Genomic DNA, 24535 nt, shown 5'->3' with positions numbered 1-24535 from the left:
TATGAGTGTTTCAATCTAACTTTTTAATCAGGAAGCATTATATAATATTCAACAAAAGTGTTTTTGGTGTTTACAGGAAGTTCTAAGCATTTATACACTTTGGAAAAGTTAAATATTGTTTTTAAAATGCTGATTTCAGTGGGATATGGTACAATATTAGTTGGAAATAGCTTCATATAAATTATATACTAAATAGAAAAATATCATTTTAGCTTCAAAGAATGGGATTTTCTGAGGTAAGGTCAAATGTACTGGAATAGTCTTTCAGATTTATGCATACATAAACAGATACCTCATATTTTTATGTTTAAAACTTTCCCCAACTCAAAGCCTCTCAAAAAAAAAAAAAAAAAAAAAAAAAAAAAAAAAAAAGAGAGAGAGAGAGACAGAAGAAGAAGAAAGCCCAACTTTTTTGGAGTCAACTTCCTACAGAATTTAAGTTTTAAAATTTGAGAATATGAGTTTCTATGGCTATGACCTATATTCCCAGCTTTGTAGACTTGAGCTACTTGGTGATTACAATGACATTAAGCTGTGTGTGCATTAATATGCTTTCTTTAGTCTTCTGAAAATGTTTATGTACCAGGTGGTTACTCCCAAATGGGCCATCTGAGTTTTGTATTTAAGCTGCATGTATAACCCAATTATGCTCCTCATCAARTTGGGATTGCTGACTCAGTTTCTTGTCTCACAGGTTTTACATAGTGAGTGCTTTTCCTCCAAGCCTCTCCCTCTTCTGTACTCCCATGCCTATGGCTACTGCTCCCTTACTCTGTAACGAATGATTTTCAGAGGTTTATGTGCCTCCAGTCCCTCCATCTCATCTGATTTCAGCTCACGTTAGGTGAAGAACAGTGGTTCAGACTCCTCAGTAGAGAGCTGATGCTTCCCAAAAATGTGTGTGGAGGTTTATTCTACCCTAAAGAGAGCGATCTCTCCTGATCCTTACACACATATGGGCGGGAAAATGCAAAGTGTCAGTATGCCCTAGCACCAAAACATCAGCATGTGCACTTCTTCACAAAGATCATTGGTCTTAGTAGTTCTTTCCTGGCTCTAGCCCAAGCCTTTGCAGTCTTCTCCTTCTGCTTCTGTATTTTTACCCCAGATCTATCCTCCTGTCCCTTGCTCAGTCTCCCTCCTAACTTTTTACCCCTTTCATCCCAATAAACATTCATATCTGTAATTTACTATTCTTTTAGAAAGGAGAATGTGAGTTAACTGAGGAAAAAGTCTGTATCAACATGTCTGTATTTTATTTTCCTATTTATGACAGGGATTCTGCTTTCCAATATTTGAAGGACTATATGTGGCTCAGATTCACCTCTGAACAGCTTGTCTCACCTGAGGACTGGCTGCACAGAGGCCATCTTGTGTAGTCTTCTGCCTCTGCACRGTTATTTTTATAAGCACTAGGCTTATGTGTCTCTTTAGAAGTTAAATCTGAATATCTGGATCAGTGCTGCAGTRCAGATACTTCATGGGGTAATTACTGAGTCTGATCCCCTTTAAGAAACTACTAATCTGATGAAGTACTAAGAAAATATTTAGGGCAGAAAATGTGTGCCTAAGGGCAAAGCCCAGAACAAAAKAAAAATTTTCTATTTGTTGGTCCAAATGAACACAAAAGCCCACCAATAAACTGGGATAAAATGCAAAATATCTGAGAGTAGAAGTTGTAGTTCAAGGGGTTTCTGATTCATGTGGTTCCAGAATCAACTATAACCTTGTGTCCTCATGGTGCACAGAGTAGCATTGTAGTGCATGTTGATAAACAGATTCTAGAGCATTAGAAGAGTCAGCTTTTAAAGAAAAAGTCATTTTTAATCCCGGTTATAACAGCATTTTTTTGTTCACTCTCTTTACCTACTACTGTTGCATGATTTAATTTGGAAATGTCATTGCTGAAATATTCCTATTCAATAATATTGAAATATATATTTTCACTATTTTATATTTCAGAATAAGAGCCAAGGATTGATCTTTGTGCGCATACACGCACCTTGGCATGTACTTAGTCGAGAAGCAGAACTCCTTAAAATAAAAATGCCCACTAAGAAGGTAAGGCTTATTCTTTCACAYTATTAATTACTTTAATGTGATTTAATTCAGAATTAGTTATAAGGTTGGGATTTCAAAAGTGATTTTTGGCATTAGCAAGATACCAAGTTCTTGTTAGCTTGCTTTGAATTTTGGCTTTATTTTAAATCCAATGATTTTTCATGAGGTCAAATTATGCCCTGGAATCATTATCTGACATTTACATACATTATTATTTGCTAAAAATAATGCCTGTATTGAATTAATGCTGAAATACACTAGCTTTGTAGTGTGGGTAAATGTAAGAAACAGATGCCTGTGGACCCTTCATAGGAGATCTTCTATTAGACAGTTGTCTACATATATGGGAGAATGTGGTGGTTCAGGTGATCTCTTCCAGTCCTCTGTTAACAGGACTAGTGCTAATTATATTAAATGGTGCCCATGTTGATCTCAATAGAATTTTCCAGTCAAATTTATTTGATTGATTTAACTTAATGAAAAAAGGTCTGGAAAAGATGAAACAGATGTAATGTGACCAAATACAAATACAAAAAGAAAACCAAACACCCAGAAAGTTAGGGTGACAAAGAATGATAGAGCTTTACAAGTTTTATGTACTGTAGTTTTTTCTCCTCCCCCCTCCGTCTTCCTTTTTCTTTTTCCTTTTAAATTTGCTGGTTACTAGAGAAAAGTAAAAACAGCAATAAGCATAGCTGACCATCTGGCTGGCCACAGAGGCAGTTGGCTGGCAGAGGGGGCTTTATAGAATGATGACAGAGGTGGATTTTAAAGATGGATTTGAAAGTGGAGAAGGTAGAAGCTATTTGGATATTTGACAGAGAACTTTCCTCAAAGGTGAGGTGCAGTGTGAGAGAAAGTATGATAGCTATTTTTTGCCATAATGTTTCTCCTTTAAAGTCTAGGAATACTCTGAGACTGTTTTTATGGTATCAGGAACTTTAGTGAATTTGGACTTGCCTTATTGTCATTCAGACTTTGGACTTTGGACCTTCTTTACAGTCCTAGTAGTTTAGAATACCTAGAGCTTTCAAAAAAATTGCTGTTAAACATTGCAAATTCTGGGGAGCATATCCTAAAACTTGTGATCCTGCAGTGATTTAGCCTGTTAGCTATCAACTCTACTGATGTCAGTGGAGCTGCCTTGGGCTATCAACAGCACTGCTAAAAACTTTTTCGATTGCATTATCATCRGCATTAAAAGACAGACTGATCTTATTTTCTTCCTTTTTTTTTTTCTCTTTTCCCTATTGATTGTTTTTACCCATCAAAGGCCTCAACACCATTCACATCTTGTGGTGGTACCATCTATCACTGTCAGAGTCATGGCCAAGCCACTCTTATTGTATTGTGTTTGCACCCTACAAAAAAAAAAAAAGAAAGAAAAGAAAAAGGAAAAAAATAACATTGGTTATTTGTAATCAACGTTTGAAAACCAGTAGGTCTTGGACACTTACTACACCTCCATCCCTTTGAGCACATTGATGGAGGCATACGCCGTCTTCTAGAAAAGCACCTGAAATCCTTCACTCCCTTCTTTGATCACTTCTCAGCTTCTTTCTCATTGTGTATTTTCAATACCTGCTCTCATTCCTACCTTCTTCTTCCCTCATGGGAATTTTCCCCTCCTAGCCTCTTGTAGATGCGCTGAAGTATTTCTACATTATTTCTGTATACTATCTTCTTGTCAGAATTCTGCCATTATATTGTTCTGTATGCATAAGATCTATCCAGGAGCTGGCAGTCTCTAACGGCCATCCTAGTAACTGACGAACAGTTCAACATCCCTGACGAACAGTTCAACATCCCCCCCTCTCCTTTGAATGAGAGAAAACACACAGAGTAAATCTCAAAGGTCTAATCAGAGAAAGACCATAATTTCAGACAAAGGTCATAGAAAACATATTAATAGCCTAAACTGTCATGCTATTTGTAGTCCCATAGCTAGTGCATAGTTCATCATACAATCTTAAGTCAAATACTAGAGGAGCTAGACGCTTTGGTATTTTGCTTGCTGTTACTCTGTCATCTGTGGCCAATGTGCTATGAGCAACAACCACAAGTGAAATTAACCCCCTTARAACACTAAGCAGCTCCCTAAAATGGATGGGTAAATAATGAAAAGAAAGTCCATATCACATCCAATGGAAACTAGAATTAAGCAAAAAGATCTTTAAGAAGAGCATAGAAATCCAGTAAGATTTGTATTCAGGTATACTTCAAATCATAAAAATCAGAGTGCCTTTTTGGGTGGGTTAGCTGTGTTCTGCTGCATTCACATGTGTGTGTGTAGGAACCCATATGCAAACATATATTYACAAATTCATATTAATCACTGCAGTTCCAGCCATATTATACCAAAACCAGCTGTTCAGTGCATATTACTCCTTGAAGAATGGTTTCCTACTTTGTGATGTGTATTTGATGGAATGACTGGCTGGATAGATGAGGGAAGAGCAGTGGATGTTGTATRCCTTGACTTCAGCAAGGTTTTGAAACTGTCTCCCATAACATCTTCCTAGACAAGCTCAGGAAGTATGGGTTAGACGGGTGGACAGTGAGGTGGATTGAGAACTGGCTGAAAGGCAGAGCTCAGAGGGTTGTCATCTGTGGTGCAGAGTCTAGTTGGAGGCTGTGGCGAGTGGAATTCCCCAGGGCTCAGTACTGGGTCCCAACCTGTTCAAATTTTTCATCAATGACCTGGATGAAGGGACAGAGTGCCTCCTCAGCAAGTTGGCTGATGATACCAARCTGGGAGGAGAGGCTGACACACCTGAGGGCTGTGCTGCCATTCAGAGACCTGGACAGGCTGGAGAGTTGGGCAGAGAGGAACCTCATGAAGTTCAACAAGGGCAAGCGCAGAGTTCAGCACCTAGGGAGAAATGACCTTCTGGAGAGCAGCTCTACAGAGAAGGACCTGGAAGTCCCAGTGGACAAGTTGACCATAACCCAGCAATGTGCCCTTGTGGCCAAGAAGGCCAATGGTCTCCTTGAGTGCCTTAGGAAGAGTGTTGCCAGCAGGTCGAGGGAGGTGATCCTGCCCCTCTACTCAGCCCTGCTGAGGCCTCATCTCAAGTACTGCATCCAGTACTGGGCTCCCCAGTACAAGAAAGACATGGAGCTACTCAAGAGAGTCCAGTGTAGGGCTACAAAGATGATCAGAGGACTGGCAGGTTCAGCTCAGTTGGTTAGAGAGTGGTGCTCCTAATGCCACGGTCACAGGTTCAATCCCCGTATGGGCTATGCTGAGGGCTGGACTAGGCGATCTCCAGAGGTCCCTTCCAACCTTACCATCCTATGATTCTATGATCTGYCCTATGAGGAAAGACTGTGAGAGCTGGGCCTCTTTAGCCTGGAGAAGAGAAGACTGAGGGGGGAATCTTATCAATGTGCATAAGTACCTGAAGGGAGGGTGTCAAGGGGATGGGGACAAACTCTTTTCAGTTGTCTCATGTGACAGGACAAGAGGTAATGGGCAGAAGTTGAACCACAGGAAGTTCTGCTTGAATATGAGGAGGAATTTCTTCACTGTGAGAGTGACAGAGCACTGGAAGAGGTTGCCCAGARAGCTTGTGGAGTCTCCTTCTCTGGAGATATTCAAGGCCTGTCTGGACACAGCCCTGTCTAACATGCTCTAGGTGACCCTGCTTGAGCAGGGAGGTTGGACTAGATGATCTCCAGAGGTCCCTTCCAACCTGGAAGGAATGGTTGATGCGTCATAGGGCTGTGTTGCTGTTCAGAGAGACCTGGACAGCTGATACTGATTCTATGATATATATTCATAGCCATCATTCACATTAACATTAGGGGCCCAGGTCAAAATTGTTTTTACTATTTAACTTTGTTTCTCTCTCCTTTTTTTCTTTTTTTCTATGTCTTGTCCCTTTCTGGGAAAGGGATCAAAAGTAAGTTTATACTGGAGATGGACACAAAATCACTAATGTTGCTCCAAAGGCATTAAGTCAAGCTCAGGAAGTGCTTGTTCATCCCTGGCAACTCCAAAGGCATACCAAGAGACACAGTGCTCTGTGCTTTTCTTATGCACATACTCCTTCTCTGAACTTAAGTTTTAAGCAGCTACAGGAAACAGCAATTATGGATATGGGCTAAATAGACCTTTAGCCTGCTCCAGAATAGCTATTCTTATTTAAATGGTATTCTCACTGGAACTACCCCCCCCAACTCTGTCTCATCTTTAGTATCTTGYTCTTCTGCCAATTTATGCTAGATTTCCAGCATCCTATTTGCACACTGTGCGTAATACAAAAACCAACAGGTATGACAGGAAAATTATGTTCTTGTCTTAAGATTTTGGAATTAAAGATAATTGGAAAAGGAAWTTTCTGTGAGGGGAAAAATCATTTTTGAAATTCAGAAACCTTATTTTGGGGGGTTTGGAAATAAAAATTGAAAAATTTATCCAGGAACCATTAAAGAGAAAATTCTAGTTTTGTTCCTAGATTATTTTCTAAGGAATGTTATGTATTTTCTCTGATACTATTTATTATTTATTCAAGAATCCACTGAAACTATAAATAAAACAATTTCAATGAAAAATGTTGAACCATTTCTAAACACAATGGGTTGGCAACAAAAGTAATACTTTCAAATATTCATTTGTAAAACATCTTTCAAGAAAAATTACATAGTAGAAAAAATCCTTTTGAGTAAATTAACTATATGTGCATGTTTGCATATGACAAAGAAATTACTTTTAATATAGAACCAGCAAAGTGACATTGAGCCACAGGAAAATATGTTAGGTATATGTCATATAACTGCTTTAAATAGGAAAAAGGGTACTTAAGATTGAAAGGTGCCCAATTTTAGTTCTTTAAAAAGGTCATATTTCTCTAAAGGTAGGGGATCAACAGTTTAAAAAGTCACTTTAAAAATCACTTAAAAATCGTCATAATACTTTAAAGTGCTTCCTTTCAATCAGTTAAAATCAAGAATATTTATTTTATTTGGAGTAGACTACTTCAGTTGTTTTTTAAGCAATGTTCAAGATTCATTTAATGAATCAATATTTAATCGGTCTGCAAATGAACTAATGTTTTCTCAGGCTGTCTATGCCTCAGGAAAAAATAAAAAACAAAACTCATATTCCTCATAATATTACGCCAAACTCAAATGAAAGAATTATAATTAATAGTGTATTTACACATCCGTCTCGGCAGTGATTTCAGAATTTGGTTTCATCCTATTCATTATATTCTATGCTAGTCCAAGCAAAAGGAGCTTATAACTTAGCTGTAAACCTTTTTGCTGCTTGCCTACACGCCAAGTAAATAGGTCTACAGACTGACATGTTAGCACCTGTTCGTCAAATAACTTAAGTCCTTTGTTAGCTTTCAGGGTTTGGTCTCTACTTGTACATACTAGATGTATGATAATTTGTACCCTTACGGTCTCTTTTGGAGCAAACCAAGTAGTTCCCTTTGGAGGACACCTGGCAGGTTCAGAYGATAGTTTGATCCAGGAGCTACTGCCTTATAAAAAGAATGAGCAGAGCCTATGTCAAATTTGGCCTATGCCACTAACCCATACAGTTTTCCAATGCTGTCCCTGCAGGCCTTCTACCTTCAGCTGCTCCAGTGGCTTCTCATGCTATGTTCTGTAGCATATACCATAAATTCTGCACATCATGCTAACAAAAAAAAAAAAAAAAAAAAAAAAAAAATCTGGCAACCATGACATGTTATTTCAGACACTTTGAACTGAAAAAATCCCACAAACGGTAATCATGAAAATTAATTCTGGCTGCAGAAGCACAAAGGAGGTCCTAAGGATATCCTGCCCTAGGGAGCATGGACTCTTGTTTCTCTSTGTTGCTTAACATGTATGCAATCAAACAACACATTCCCATGGGACATCTGTTTAGGAGTGTTGATGTAGCCTATGAGAACCAGAAGCATAGTAGCTTGACATTTAAGCAAATACTAGGAATGCAGCAAGGTATGGCTGTTTCCGCAAGTTACGGTTTCTTGTCTTCAACTTATYTAACTTTTCCTTTCCTATAAATATTTCCTAGTTTGACTGTCAGCAAATTTTAAGTATCCATCTCTACCACAGCACGCATATGCTGGTGCAGGCACACGTGTGCGTAGGTGTCCATCTAGCTCTTTTTCTTTAAAGATGGACATGGCAGTTCATTCTGTGGCTGGAACTTAATCATCAGTGATAGTTTCAACAATAGCAACAACAAAATCATTTCAGTCTTAAGTGAATGCTTTGACTCTAGGTTTCTTCTCTGCAAAGTCCTACAATAATGACTGTTATTACTACTTTAAGAAAAACTCCAAAGTCTATTTTATGCGTATTCATTGAATTTGTTTGTATAGTGAATTGGACTTGATATCCTTGGGAGGCTCTACAGTACTTCATATCAGTCCAAATCAGCAAAAGCTAGTTCCTTGCATGAGAGAGTGCCATGAAGCCACCGGCTTCACCTCCCCTTCACTTCCAATGGCATGTGTACCATAAGGCCAAACTAACAATATTGACTTACTAATTATTTATTCTGTYTGTGCAGCATGGTTGCCAGTCAGATCAGCAGGTAAAGGATCTTCCTATTTCGTTTACTCGATCTTTTCCCGAGTTATAAGCTTTTAAATTCAGAATAATTCTTCTGCTTTCCCTTTACTTCCCTACAGCTCCCAGTTTAAATGAGTTAGTGAGGATATTTCTCATACTAACATTCCTACACTGAGTTTTATTCTGCAAGTAACTTCTGAAGCATAAAAGTTTTTCTTGCTGAAAACCTTAAMAATTCAGGTGCTTGCTCTTACATAGGAATATACAGATACATACCCATGTATATAGAATATACCCATGTGTATAGAATTTTTTTTTTCCTTTTAGTGTTCTTTTGGAATTCACATTAATGTATAATATTTTATTTACTCAGATGTACGAAATCAAAGAAGAGGGAGGAATACTGAAGAAGCTAAATGAAATATGGTGCAAATTGACTGAACCTCTGCAACCCCAGGTGCCACAACAAGAAAATACCAAGATGAAAAACCTGTCCTACCCATTTTCTAGAGAGAAAATATATTTGTAAGTAGTTTAAATTGTGAAAAGAAAAGAAGGCTATATCTTATCATTTTACTATTGTCATTTTTTCCCTTCCCAGTATGTGAATCAAAGGATCATCAGTGCAATCATGCTGCCTCATTGAGGATGCAGCATTTCTGGAAATCCTGAGGAAATACACAAGTTGACAAACTTCTCCTGGAAATCATTTCCAAGTGATAAACGGATATGTCTGGGTTAACCTGAATGTTGTGTAGACTGAGCAAATAGAGCTAAAGTAAATTCACATTCACTGACACTGAATTCAGTTTCCATTGATTTACAGAAATATTAAGCTTACACAGAATTTCTGTCAGTGTTTAACTTGCTTCTGTTGGATAAGGCACTTGGAGCAGTGCATCAAATAAAATGTCCATGTGTTTAGTTTAAACTGTAAAAACTTTATCACTAAGTGACTAATGAATTGGACAAACATATTGGCACTTGCTTTGAGAAAAGAAGAAGAGCTTGTAGAAATGCGATAATATTTTTATTCTTGATGGATTTATTATAGTAGTTAAAACTTGGTTAATAATATACAGTTAAGGAATTCTTGCCACCTGCATCTCACTCAGATTAATAYTTCTGGACCTAATCTGATGCTAAACAGTTCTTATTTCTTTAAAGTTGGCTCCTTGTATTTGTCTAATAAATAAAATTCAGTAATAAATATGATGATTCACCATATCATTTATTGTCTCATCTGACAATTTTCATTAATACTGAATACAAGTCAAGCCAGTTAAGGGGAATAAACTGGAAAAACTGATTTCACATATGATTTTTTTTAAGCTTTCAGGGAATGCATAATTCCACTAGAATTATTATACGGAAAAGTAAAACAGTGACTGGTTAGTCATGTGGAAAAGAGTAAGGAACATCTAAATTAGGCTAGTTGAAACCTGATAACATTTATAACCACAGAATGTTATAACATTGAGGTTACTTTATAAGAAAAGATTAAAAAGTCAACTTGTGTAAACAATAGACAAGCTCTCCTTATCCAAAAGGTATTCTATACTAGTTAATATTTTTGCATTTTCCACTCACCATCATTACAATCCCAGTAGAATTCTGCATGTTTAGGCATTAAAAGATTTTATTTTGCTATCAAATATCAAGAGGTATTCTATTCTGTGCTGTCCTATTACACATCTATTTCCTTTAAACATGTTTTTCTTCCTTACTATYGCTTCTAAATGAATTCTAAATCAAATTGTTCTATGTTATCTTATTCATTAGTACTACTTCTGAAAACATAACTGATTTTTTTTCTTTCCACATTTTTAGGTATAACATTAAAGACAAAGACACTTTTTTTGATAATGCTACCCGCAGCCGAATAGTAAGTAAACAAAAGTGACATGTAATTGAGGGAAGACTTTTGTGCTGAATGGGATTTGCTGCAATAGTGAGTGCCTTTCGCTGCTTTGCTAAAGTATGCCTCAGTACATGCATTTCTCAGTTCGTGCAAAACATTAAGTAATCATAAGAACATAAAAAATACAGTCCTAGAGCTAGCCAGTAGTTCATATGGCTCCGTGGGAGTAGGAGATATTGTCTAGGGCAATACCTTTTAATCCTACCTGTTGTTAAAAGTGGCCATCAAGCCTTGCTTCCTATCCTTTAACCAGATTTTAGTCCATAGAAGGACATCTTCTGCAATCCTATAGAAACTTACTAGCTCAGTAATCTTTGATAAGAAACCTTGCATCCTGTTAGGGCTCCAGCAAGCTTTTGAGGCAAGATTTCTCTTTRCAGATAATATGGTGACACATCCTCAGCATGATACATTCATTCATATGCTCACTCAGGTTTCACAGATATAGCTTATTTGCTAATCACTTCTATGTGCGTCTTCATGTTATACTTTCAAATGTGAATGTTAAATATTAAATGTTAAATATTTTGTTTAAGGCGCTTCCATGACACTTAATATTTCATATGGAGCTAGATTCTGTTAAATACTTATACCAAGTTTTACAAGGATGTGACATAGCAGGACTCAGCCTACGGATGTTAAGGTCAGAAAATGAAAAATGGAAATGAAAAAGAACAGTTATATCACTGCTCTTCTTTTTTATAGGTACATGAAATTTTAAAACGCACACCTACAAAGGCCAGAAACAGCATGGGTAAGAAGGAGGGAAGATGATTATATCTGTTGTTTTGAAATTAATTGCTTAGGTATCTAATTGAATTTTATTTGTCTAACAGAACACAAAAATATACTGGCACTTTTCCACAAAAACAGATATCGAAACAAATGCGTTTTCTGATGAATAAAGTTAGACTTTCTGATCTACTGCTTATGTAGGACATTGGTAATGAGAGTTTGCTTCTCATTTCTACAACTGCAGGATCTGGCACATAACTTGCATTTCACAAGTGATTATAAAATTCGATTTGATTGTTATATGATCTGCTTTTGAAAATTCAGATGTCAACTCCAATATATTGCATTATTTCATCCAGGAGCAGATTTTCCTTACCATTTCTATACAATAATGCATATTTCAGATTATTTTTATTGCTATAGCTTTAAAAATGATGTCCATGAGCTGCATAGTGAAAGCTACGTCTTAAATATGACTGTCCTGAAGAGATTCTGTGATCAGTGGTATCCAAGGCTAATTTCCACTATCAAATTTTGGCTGGGGTTGAAGGTTTTTTTGTGATTCAGAACGGATACAGATGTGCATATTTTTCTCTTGTTCTTTTCCTTTCTCCACTGTGATACCATATCTCCCTGGAGTTGAAGAGCTCATAGTACTGCTTTCTGGCATGTTTTCTGAAAGTCTTCTGTTAGCTTGACCRCTTCTGTGCAGATCATTATGTCCTAGTGTAATGTACTTGCAAAGAGCAAGTGTGCTGTACAAGTAGTCTCCTGCAGCCTCTTGGAGTAACTCTATGTGGTGATATTGCAGGTGACAGCTTTCTTTGGTTCAGCAGCTGACGTATAAGAAGATTAATGTAGGTTACTGTTAAATAGAAATTTAATATTTTTTCTAATTATATAGAGGGAAAAAATGGTTGACCTTGGTTTGACCTAAAACAAACACACACGTTTTGGTTTATTAGACCATTTTATATATCCTTTTTCCTAATCTAATCTAATTTTTTTTAACATACTGAAGTGAAAAGTAGAGGAAAAAAAAAAAGAGGGTCATTGAAAATATGTTGAACAGCCTCCCTTTATAAAATKTATTGTTCAACTGACATCTGTTTTGCTCACTGTGTTGCTCTGTGTTTGATTTGTTAAGACTCTGTCTGGGCAGTTAAGAGGAATGTTATCTCTTTTGCTGGATTGCCCTTCATCAAGGGGACCTTCCTTGTGCATGAGGAGATCTTGCTTTCTCTGGGAGCTATGGTCTATGAGCAAGTAGGAGTCTCTAAAGCAGGGGCTTCTAGAGACAAGGCAATGTGAGGCAGAGAAAACAAGTCTAAAGTGAAGCAGAGACAGGAAACTCACTGATGTAAATGCCAGCTCTCAGAGGTGACACTTTTCTTGGAGATGCAGAGGGAGCATGCTGAATTTGCTGAAACTCTATTCCTCTAAAAGTTGTTGGACTTGAGAGCAAACTTGAAAGAAGTAATCCATCCTACAAGGACACMGTTGGCAGGAAAAGAGCTCTTATTTTAACCTCTTACTCAGAACTTTCTCCATTCTAATATCTTGTTCTTTGTTCGTGTTTTGTATAGATCAAAGCACTAGCAGTGACTTCTCAGGCTTTTTTTTACACTAAGATGAAAATACAGGCTGATCTACTACAAGCTTAGATCAACTCAAGATCCCATTTGACATGAAGGCATATATTTTATCTCTCCTGACTTTCCCCTCTTTTTAGTCCATAGTCAAAACATTATTATCCATSTGATTTGACCTAAATAATTAATTGGCCTGATCCTCTGAGATCCTCTCCCAGAAATTCTATGCTTCATATGTCAGTAGGGTTTTCCCTTCTCCCTGGTCTCAAGAGCACATATCATGAATGGTTTACCAGATATCTTTAAGCATCCTTGCTTTTTTCTATTTTATGATTCTTTTTGTGTTTGTTTGTTTGGTTTTTGTTCTTTTTTTCATGGAAGACAGGAAAGTGATGTTCTTGTAGTGGTCTCCAGTTTTCATAATTGTGGTTCATATTCCATAATATAATGAGAGAAAGTAAAAACACTTCAAATACATTTGCATATTCAAATTTTCAGCTGTGTGAGCCTGAATCTACTTCTACTTCTATGATACAAGGAAGGTGTATTTTCTTCTCTCATACCTCTGAACTTTTCTAAAATTTCCCGAACATGTAATAGTCTAATAAAGGACTTGACATGATCCAAGCATGAATATTTCCCAAATGTATTAATACAAATAATAGAGTATTTTCGCTTGTATGAAGGAAAAAAAATGGTAATATCTAATCTGATAGCCTTCTATGATGGAATGACTGGCTGGGTAGATGAGGGGAGAGCAGTGGATGTTGTGTACCTTGACTTCAGCAAGGCTTTTGACACTGTCTCCCARAACATCCTCCTACATAAGATTAGGAAGTGTGGGTTAGACGAGTGGACTGTGAGGTGGATTGAGAACTGGCTGAAAGGCTGAGATCAGAGAGCCATCTTCAGTGGCGTGGAGTCTAGTTGGAGGCGTGTGGCTAGTGGCATCCCCCAGGGCTCAGTATTGGGTCCCAACCTGTTCAACTTTTTCATCAATGACCTGGATGAGGGGACGGAGTGCCTCCTCAGCAAGTTGGCTGATGATACCAAGCTGGGAGGAGAGGCTGACACACCTGAGGGCTGTGCTGCCATTCAGAGAGACCTGGACAGGCTGGAGAGTTGGGCAGAGAGGAACCTCATGAAGTTCAACAAGGGCAAGTGCAGAGTCCTGCACCTAGGGAGAAATAACCCTGTGCACCAGTACAGGCTGGAGGCTGACCTTCTGGAGAGCAGCTCTGCAGAGAAGGACCTGGAAGTCCTGGTGGATGACAGGTTGACTATAAGTCAGCAATGTGCCCTTGTGTCCGGGGGGCCAATGGTCTCCTTGGGTGCATTAGGAAGAGTGTTGCCAGCAGGTCGAGGGAGGTGATCCTGCCCCTCTACTCAGCCCTGCTGAGGCCTCAACTTGAATACTGTGTCCAGTTCTGGGCTCCCCAGKACAAGAGAGACATGGAGCTACTGGAGAGAGTCCAGCGTAGGGCTACGAGGATGATCAGGGCTGGAGCACCTGCCCTCTGAGGAACGGCTGCAAGAGCTGGGCCCGTTTAGCCTGGGGAAGAGAAGACTGAAGGGGGGATCTTATCAAAGTGTATAAGTACCTGAAGGGAGCGTGTCAAGGGGATGGGGACAAACTCTTTTCAGTTGTCTCATGTGACAGGACAAGAGGCAATGGGCAGAAGTTGAACCACAGGAAGTTCCGCCTGAAGGTGAGGGGGAATTTCTTCACTGTGAGAGTGACAGAGCACTGGAACAGGTTGCCCAGAGAGSTTGTGGAGTCTCCTTCTCTGGAGATTTTCAAGGCCCGCCTGGATGTAACCCTGTCTAACGTGCTCTAGGTGACCCTGCTTGAGCAGGGAGGTTGGACTAGATGATCTCCAGAGGTCCCTTCCAACCTCACCGATTCTCCGATTCTATGATTCTGATATCTCTGGCCAGAAGTTTTTCCCAAAATATTTCAGAATGATGGTTTTAGGATTTGACCATATGATTTTTTTTTTGTCACTAAAGACAAACTGTCTAGTTACTTTTCACTGAACTTTGAAAACACAGAGGTCTGAAATAGACTGCTAATCCTTAGTTGTTGTCTTACGAAATAATTTTTTTTTACCTGCAGAGAGTGAAGACAGAATATCTTTGAGACATAGGTCTTGAGAACCATAGCGATCCTGTGTATGTCTGTTAAGTACTGTAGTCATTAGCTGGGGATTCAACTGCTAAAACTATCATAGCATGAGGTCACTGATAGTGCCGTGTTACACTATATTCCTGTATCTTCCACTAGACTTCCTGATGGCAGTCTTTAGGACTCAATATTTCTTGTCCTGATGCATGTAGCTTTCCAGCATAACCATGAACTGGAGAGCACAAAGTGATCAATTAAGTTCTACAAGCAAAGAAAGGTTGTTTCAAGGAAGTGTAGAGAACCCAGAACTTGGTTCAGTGAAAATTAGTCTTCATACAATATTAGTCAAAATGATCTTTCTTTACTATATCTTCAATCATAGTATTTTGGGAAAGTGCCTTTTGGATTGCTTGTCTACCTCAGTGCAATTTATAGTTCTGGGATCATTGTCAAGCTGCAAGAAAGATATCCTAGATGCTTTCCTTCTCAGTCACACAACCCTCATCTATCAGGATGAGTGAGTGGTCAAAACCATTTGTGCTATATTAGTTCACTCAAGAAAAAACACTATGTAGGAATGAGGCAAATATTAAGCCTTTCTGTGAAAATGTATTTTCCCTGTTTGGTTAAGGTTCACTTCTAGGGAGGTATATACTTATCTGGCATGATCTTGAATGTATTCAGTAATATAGTTCAGTAAAATATCAAGAGAAATCTGTAATAATCTTTTGTGCTTAGTGCTGCCTAGCTGCTGACAATCTTTTCTTTTTTCTCCTCCTTTAGGTATTACCACATTAATAGCAAACAATGTTTATGATGCAGCATACCCACTTCATGATGTATGTATACTCTATTAAAAATTTAGTTTCCTGATAATATTGCTCAATAGTGTATAGACRTTAATGTTTATTGCCCGTGAAAATGAAAATATATTTGAACATTTTAGGTATATGATTCTAATATGAAGAAACTATGTGTAAATACATTTCAGAGAGTAATCTATAAGTAAAATCAACAATGTGGGAACAGCTGAAAATCTTTTTTTTCAATTTTATCTGTATTTACATCTGTAGTTAAATCATTTTTATTTTCTAGGGTGAATATGAAGGCCAAAATGATGAAATGAATGAAAGAAAGGTAAAGTACATTTCAAAATTAATTTCATATTAGACCTGAATGTGAGAAATGTGAAACAATGTACTAAATGCTATCAGAAGCATTTACTCAGTTGAACACTGACTAATGCTTTTTACAGATACATATCATATTTGTTTTGTTATATACTTCTGCATATCAAATTTTGTTTCAAGATTTTTTATGAAGTCTCTCAGTAATTCAGTGAATTTAATTTAATATTTATGTCTTAAAATGCTTCAGAGAAGTATAGAGAAAGGCTTTTTATTATTTATCCATTTCTGTTGTGGTAAGAGAATGTAGAATGAAGAATGTATTTTTAAAAGCTAGAAACTTTTTATATTTTTCATTTTATAGCTAGAAATCTTTTCTTTACAAATAAATCGAAAATAGGATTTTAGAAAACATATATAATTTAAGAAAATGCACTACTGTATGTACTGTACAACAGTGTTTTATTCTAGTAGGTATTCATCTGTTACATCACCTGGTTATAGAAGGAAAATAAATGTATAAGTTATTTAACTTTTTTTTTCTTCCTGACAAGTTGAGAAAAAATAAATCCTTTCTGATTGTTTTTAATTAATATGCTCACTATTRGAAACGAGCAAAACCACTTAAATAATGTAATAATCCATTAAGTTCCAGTCCATATTGTTCTTGGTATATGTTTATTTTTTCCTTGATATACAAACAGTGGGATAGGAAATGAAGAGGTAAAATTGTAGGGAGAAAAGGGAGGAGGGAGAGAAGAGTAGAATGAAGAAAAAAGAATGTTTTAAAGCTTAAAAGTGTTTACTATGTTAGAAAATAAATTGTCTATATTCTTGCTTCTTGACTTGTAAGCCATTTCATAAATGTTTTTCATGCTGTGGTATTACGTGTTGCTAAGTGCCATCTGTTGCACGAAGGAGAAATAAGAAAATGACATTCTTTTGCTGAAACACTTAGCATCGTTCTCAGAAAGTGTGATTGGTGCATGTGATGATCATTTTTGCATCTGAAACGAAGACCAAGTTCATAGAGCATACAGGAGAATTTGGATCAATAAAAATTTGAGAAACACAATCATCTCCTTTGCAGTTTTTGGTAAATAACATTAACATTCAGGCTCTAGATATCTTCATRTATACATTAAATTGTATACAATTTAATTTGGTATATGAACCTTGATAAGCAAAAGAGACAAAAACAGGAAACAAACTACATAGAAGCTTATATATTGAGGTTTATTATTTAATAAACTTTTTGTTTATAAAGATATTATCTGCTCTGCATTTTCAGAGTTTTCTCTGGGCAAGTGATTAGGGTGTTATGGTCATGGACTCTGAAAGTCAGATGTAGAGTTCACAGGCTTATAAGGCTAGCACAACTTTCAGAGAAAAAACTTAAATGAATATGAGTCAGATGGCAAAAAGATGGGTAATGTGGGAAAAGGGGCAAGAATAGTAGTGTCTGGAAAAATACTCACCCTACTAGCTGTATTTTGTGCTGCCTTCTTTTTATCCTGCCTATTAGGTTCTGTTATGAAGTGCTAAGTATTAAAAACATAAAAGATTCTTTCCAGAATTCCACTGATTATTCACATATGTCTCTGCTGCCTAGCCACAGAATCTGCAGTAGTATTTCTATGCATAACATCATCTGTTTTCTATCTGAATCTAATAGTCTCAGTGTTTAATTTCCTGAAAAGCTCTGATCAGATTTAAAGGAAAGAGAGGACATTTTTGAGATTTTTTCCCCATGCCCCTTTCTGTTTTCTCCAATTTAGCTTATATGTGTCTTCCATTTCAATCATCTGTTGTGTAAGCCCAAGGACTGATGAACTGAGTTTGACTGTGGTATTTATGCCAAGAAGGTGGCCCAAATAATGAAGGTTTATGTACCAGCACATAATATAAAAAGTTAATCCTTATTAACCCTCTTCAGAATTTCCTTGGAGGATATGCCCCATGAAACAATATACATCCTATGAGAATTAGAAATCTGCATTCAGTGAAGCACCCGGTTTCCCTAAAACTGTTGATGAGAGTAAAGGAAACTCCTCCTCTCTGCTTACAGAAAAAAWTTTAAAGAAAAGTATAGCACAGCAGCACAGTAACAACTTGCCATGAGGATAAACACTGACTTGGTCTTTTTTAAGCTTCTAGCCCATTGACAACCTGACAACCTATACTATGACACCATTCTTTCGATATTACAAGCAGATTGCAAAGTGTTGTTATAAACTTACAGAAAGTTCTGCTTTTAAGTGAAGATGATAAAATACAATAAACTATATTACAAAACTGTTCCTAGAGTTCCTTTCATTTTAATAAAAATCTGAAAAGGAAGCACATTCCAGGGTAAGTTTAGTCTTGTAAAACTGCCATGTTGAAACTGAAGTTTAGTTCTCTTGTGCAACACACGTGTATGGAAAACATCCATACCACAAACTCAACTTTGGTGTTATGGCTTTTGTGATCAGAGTAATCAATCTGTGATTCCATAGTTTGATATAATGCTATAACCAGGACTGGCTGAAATTTTAGGAAGACCTCTCTCTTCTTTCTGCCCTTTAAAATCAATTCTATAGCTATATTCAAAGCAGCTTTTAAGTAATCCTAATATTTTTAATAGTTTTAAGCTTTCTTGAGCTATATATTTCAATAAATATGCTTATTAGCAGGGTTATTTATGGAAACAAAATAGTTTTGATGTAATGCTGTGGGGGAAAGTCAAGGAGTGAATTTTGAATGGGGAACCACAAGTATTCATATGAGCATATGAGAATGGCAGCAGGAAAAATCCTCTTCTCTTCTTGAAGCCAAAGAAAATCAAACTCAGCTTCATCATTTCTTTACACAAGTGTAAAGCATTTTGCAAGATTGTTCCTTGAAACCAATATTCTCTGGGCYGAGACTGCACACTCCTTGAATCTCACTGCTGAATTCCCAGTTGCTTCAGCAGTGTAGGATTTACTCACTAATCTAGGAACAGAAACTATTCGAAGCCAGATCTTTAAGTAGTGTACACTGGCATCGTCCATTCACTTAACAGGGTGCAAGCCCGTTTCCATATTCTGAGCGGTAATACTTACGTGGGCATATGTTTGCAGGATCCAGGTCTTAAGTGTTCCCTTGATATTTATGTAGGTCTTTCACATAGCACCTGTGGGAGGAGAGACATTATAAACATTAGAAAAATATGATTGGAAAATTTCAAAAAAAGGCAAGATAACTCTGACAAAACTTGCAGTTGATGCTGTACATTTCAGGAACACAAATAGGTACGCAAATTCAGTTATTCTAATAGATAAAATATTTCGTAGCTTTTGTGCTTTTAATGCCACAAGATGGTGCAGTAACTCAATATATATCATGCTGGTAGTTGTCAAAGTGGACCAACTGGCAGATGCACTACTGATAATTAATTACAAAAACTGTATATACTTTATTATTAACATTGTTTCCAGCTCTTGTGTATTTATACAATTCCCTTATATAATAATTCATTATTTATTGACCAAAAAAAAAAAAAGAAAAAAGAACCTTAAAGAGGTTCAGTCTTACAGATAGTCCTAAAGAATTTACAATCTAGCTACAACTAATCTGATGAATTCTGTGTGTTACACATTAGGCAAAAAACTATATCTTATAATTTTAAGAATATTGCTTTTAAGTGACTTTGGACAGTACCTTTGCTTCTGAATTCAAAAAGAAAGAAATTATAAAGAAAACTTAAATTCTGTGCAGAACGTACTCTATGTGTACCAAGGTTGTCCCTTAGGGGGCACACGGTGCTTCACACAGAAACTTGCTCTCACAATTTAATCACTACTCCAGTTGCACAAGGAATTATTAAGTGCTTCATTTTAAAGGAGCTGTCTGTCTGTATCTCTTTTATATTTTATTCTTTCTTACTAGACCCTTCTCCACTTCTGTTTTTGAAAATAGATGCACAAGGCTAGACATCTGTTTTTTTTTAAGTCATGCTATAGATTTATAAAGGTTTATCAATGATACCTGAGCGTGAAACATTTTATTTGCAGTTCTAGGTGTTTATTTATTAGTTTTTTCATGCACTGTACTTCAATAAAATTATTTTAAAGAGCACATGTTTTCTTAGATTGTCTACAGTAATGCCTCAATGAGGGGTCACAGTTAGCATAAAAGTATGAAAGGAATACAAACAATTCAAAATGATTCCTTAGAAGATCTTGTTTACATGAGACTGCCCTGATTCTTATCTTCCTCTGATGAAAAAATACAGTCAACAGCTGTCTAGCTTAGGTCAGGTCCTACTGAAGTTTCCTCTCAGCTTTCTTTGGTCTTTACTATCTTTAACTTCTGGAAAGCTGTGTCTTTCTTCATTGCTGAATATCTTTTCTAGACCATTAATAATTAGATACACAGTTATAAAATGTACTGCTATCACATTAAACTTTTTGCCAAATTATTAATTTAGTAAGTGGTTTCTATCCAAATGATACCTTTTGTTTCAAGACATGGATGTTTTTTACACCATAACTACAAGTTTTCTTAAAAACCTCCTGTAAAGGATTTTGACAAAGATGCTCTTTTTTTTGAAGTTCAACAAAGCTGTGTCATATAACAGCAACAAAACAGTTACAGTTGAGTCCATTTCCTATCACAGAAAATACATTACAGGTTCTGACATGTATCTTTTTTATTCTTKACTCTCTGTTTTCCGGTAACTTAATTCTGCCCCACTTAAGATGTTTTTGTGGGGTTTGAGCCTTCTTTTGTGCTGCCTACTAGCTGTGGCTAAGCTCACAGTCTCACAGAGCTCATGTGAACTTGTTCCATGCGCAGGATGAGAGAGAAGGGGCTTTTATGTGGAATCTGCTGGGCGTAATAGCCTCAGGAGCTATAGAGGAGAGCAGACTGATTTTGGCACTTTTGTTACCTCTTAGTATGTTTTAAAAAACWATGTACTCATTCAACATACAGTTTATCCAACATCTGTAGTTATACCCTAGGTAAGTTCTGACAAGTGTTTGCAGGTACAACATGAGGTGAACCGGGATAGGAGTTTCAAAAAAGAATTTGATTACAAATAGATTATTTTCTATCATCTTTCCAAAGATCTCTATGAAACTACAGAATCATTCTGTTTTCCTTTTGAGCCTTCCTATTTGACTTCACTGTCTAGTAAATTGAGTAAGCAGGATGTAGGGAAAGGGTATATGTGCTGCATCCTTTCATTGTTTGTTTAGCTGAAGTTTTACATAATGTTTGAAAAATGTACTTCTAAGTTTGTATTTAAGCACAGGAAACTACTTCTTTTAGAGCATATATTTTAACTCTTACATGTTTGTGAAACAAATGGGAACAGTGATTTCAAGTTAATTTTCTGTTTTTTATTTAGTTGCTGTATCGAGAATGGGCAAGATATGGAGTATTTTACAAGTTTCAGCCTATTGACCTCATAAGGTAACATGTATTTGTATAAAACACTTCTGGACTCAGTTCTTAGCAGATGAGGATTAGTAAAGCTCCTTTCAAATACTTAAGCAGATGAAATCTGATGAGCGCATGGAAAATAAAATTTCTGTAACTCTAATGATAATTTACGGTAGTAAAGATATGCTAAGCTATTAATAATGTACCTTTATTTTTGTATTTTTTTTATTCCTGRAAAAATGTCATATTTCAGATTTTAAAAAACATTAATTCATTTTTAAAAAGAGAATTTTCCACGTGTGTATTTCATTTTATGATCACTGAAAGTCTAGTGAATAGTCAGGAGCTGGTGTTCTCATGATAGCTTAGTCGGAAATTATTTGGCATTTTTGAAATTGATGTGATTTTTTTAATCCTGTTTATATAAGTTTTATTCATCTAAATAAGCAGCTTGTACAATGATATCTTTTGAATTTTGATATTTCTGTGACATTTCATAGAAAAAATGGATTTACATTAAGACAAAATAAAAACACTGTACTTTTTAAAGGAATTTCTACAACATCTCTACAATAAACAATTTCTCTTTTATACTGAATTATCAACAGGAAATATTTATGAAAACTACTGTCTTGAAAGATGCTTGCACAAGATGTCTGCCTGGGAATAAATTGATAATAACAGACAAAAAACCAACAACCCCAAATCTGTTCCTAGATAATTTGTATATGTAAGACTGACTACATTTCTCAGTGTATTTATTTTGAATAGTCGAGCTCCAAAAAGGCTTTATTACACAATCTGCCACTAAGGGATTACCTGCAGAAGCTGTCTTGTGTGGACTGAATGTATGCTTTTCTTTTTTTTTTCTTTTTTTTTNTTTTTTTTTTTTTTTTTTTTTTTTCTTTTTTTTTTTTTTGTTAAAGGATATTGTAGCTCTGTGTCAGTAATATGGATAAACAGTAATCTTTCCAAAATATATGATATTTCAAGTTAAAGTTAAAATACTGCATATAGCTTTTCAAAGGCTTAATCATTAAATTTATATTACAAACTGAATCACTGTTTATTGTGAGGGAGCTATTTCAAATGGGCAATGGTAGTGAGACCATCAAATCATATTGAAGGTCTGTAACCCTTTGAGATTTTCCCMTTTTCAGCCTTAGTTTTTTTGTTTAGAATTTATTTACTTCTGGCCTACCAGTGATTCCAGGCCAAGATACTGAATCAAACAGGTACACTCAGAACAAGATTACAACAGCTGGTACGTTCTTAGTAAATACTACAAATGTTTAAAAAGTCCAACAGGGAGTGACCACAGGAATTCTCAAGTTTTACCAGACCTGACAGTTCGGCTAACTTAAAGATGGAGGTACATCTGCTTACACTCTGTTGTCATTTGTATCTTGCTGTTCTCTGTCCCCGTTATGATGTTTGACTACACTGATACAATTTCATAGAAATTCTGTGGTTTAAACTTCTGTGAGAGAAAAAGTTCAGACATATGCAACTGATTCTCTGTTTTCAGGGATGATTTTTCTTGTTTTCATATTCCATGCTTTGTTGGACTATGAGGTTAACTGTTACAACTGAAATAAATGTGTTTTATTTTCTGAGTAACGTTAGATCTCTGAAGTACGTACACCTAAAGAATTACCACCCTTTTCCTTCTGCAACTGAATTAAGTCTCTGTGCCTCTGTACTGTTAGGGTGAGGGGATTTGAAGTGCTTATTCCTTTGGCAAACATCAGCAACACTTCATGGAGATGAAGCAACACTATATCTTTTCAAGAGTTGAATTAGTAAATTTTGATGGATGATTACTGCTACTGTATGTATATTTACCCAGGCTCTTGATAGTTTAATGTGATCTTTCTTTCTCAACTTGATTAGATTACTCAACCTCTTTTCTTGTTATGGAAGTGATGTACAACTTAGCAGGTTTATATCCGGGCTTTGATGAATGGCAAAAGTGGCATTTATTTTGCCTCATTTTCTGTTCTGGCTGATCTTTTCAAATCCATTAACATCTGTGTTGAAATATCTTACTTAAACAATATTCATGCACCAAAATTAGACTTCTTTGTGGTGCATCTGAGGTCAGATTTCCTGAGTGAGTGTTAATTGCCTAATTGGTCATTGAACAGATTTAATGTAGAATATTTCATGTTCTTAAAAAAAGCAGACCCCGAAAGTAGGTCACTGAAATATTGGCTGACAGTTCTATTCACTTCTGCATCTTAATCAGCAAAAGTCTTCTGCTCTGGCTTTGAAAATCTCTTCGGGATGCAGGGAAAAGCTTGTTTGTGTCATAAATTAGGAAATGGAATGGTGACTGGGGAGGCTTTTACTAAATGAGAACTGAATAGATGTTATATATTTTTTTTTCTGCAGCAAACCTAGATCAGTTAAACCTTTAAGGGAAAGTATAGTATAAATGAATTAAAGGTGGATTTGTAAAATGTGAATACATAGTCTCTGAGTGCACATCCAGACATTAAATAAATGTTGTTGAAAACAAAGTCTAAGGCAGCTTTTCTGTCTCAATTGCATTGAGCTATAGTCAATGTGAATGCCTAAATGTATTTTTTCTGAATTCAATCTTTCTTTTTTATGTATGTCTATTTTTAACTCACATGAAGAGAATGATTTGCATTTTTGAGGGAAATTATGAATTATTTGCTAACAGATGTCTGAAGGCAAAAGAACTGAAATAAGTTTACTTCTGTTTCAGTCACCCTTATACTTGGAAGGAGTTAGTAATATGTTAACATGTAGAGAATGAAAGGTGCAGTTCCAAGGGGCATAGAGTTCCAGTGGTTTGCCTATTAAAATATACTTTTTTTTTCCTGGTCCTAAATTAAGTTTTACTCTTTAATGGAGATGGGTTTCTGCAGTGTAGCCTTCTTGCAGGAATAGTCTAACATACTAGTTCCTCTCACTCTTTGTGATACAGTTTAAAAGATGCTGAAAGCAATATAGTTATAGTTCACTGATTTTTTTCCCTATTTCGATGATGATCTTT

General features: G+C 36.3%; 1 protein-coding gene across 1 annotated transcript in view; it reads left to right on the top strand.

The window, feature by feature from the left end:
- ANO2 (anoctamin 2) overlaps window positions 1–24535 on the top strand; it is a 181839-nt gene that overhangs the window by 30340 nt on the left and 126964 nt on the right. Inside the window, 7 exon segments of the mRNA XM_085311278.1 lie at window positions 1963–2061; window positions 8972–9123; window positions 10429–10483; window positions 11225–11273; window positions 15755–15810; window positions 16067–16108; window positions 21476–21540. Of these exon segments, the coding sequence (XP_085167404.1) occupies window positions 1963–2061; window positions 8972–9123; window positions 10429–10483; window positions 11225–11273; window positions 15755–15810; window positions 16067–16108; window positions 21476–21540 (518 nt within the window).

Source organism: Rhea americana, unplaced genomic scaffold (genome assembly GCF_003343005.1).
Source record: "Rhea americana isolate MKP2758 unplaced genomic scaffold, rheAme1 scaffold_338, whole genome shotgun sequence".
Taxonomy (NCBI): Eukaryota; Metazoa; Chordata; class Aves; order Rheiformes; family Rheidae; genus Rhea; species Rhea americana.
The sequence above is the reverse complement of the archived record's forward strand: the minus strand, read 5'-3'. Positions and strand labels throughout refer to the sequence as shown.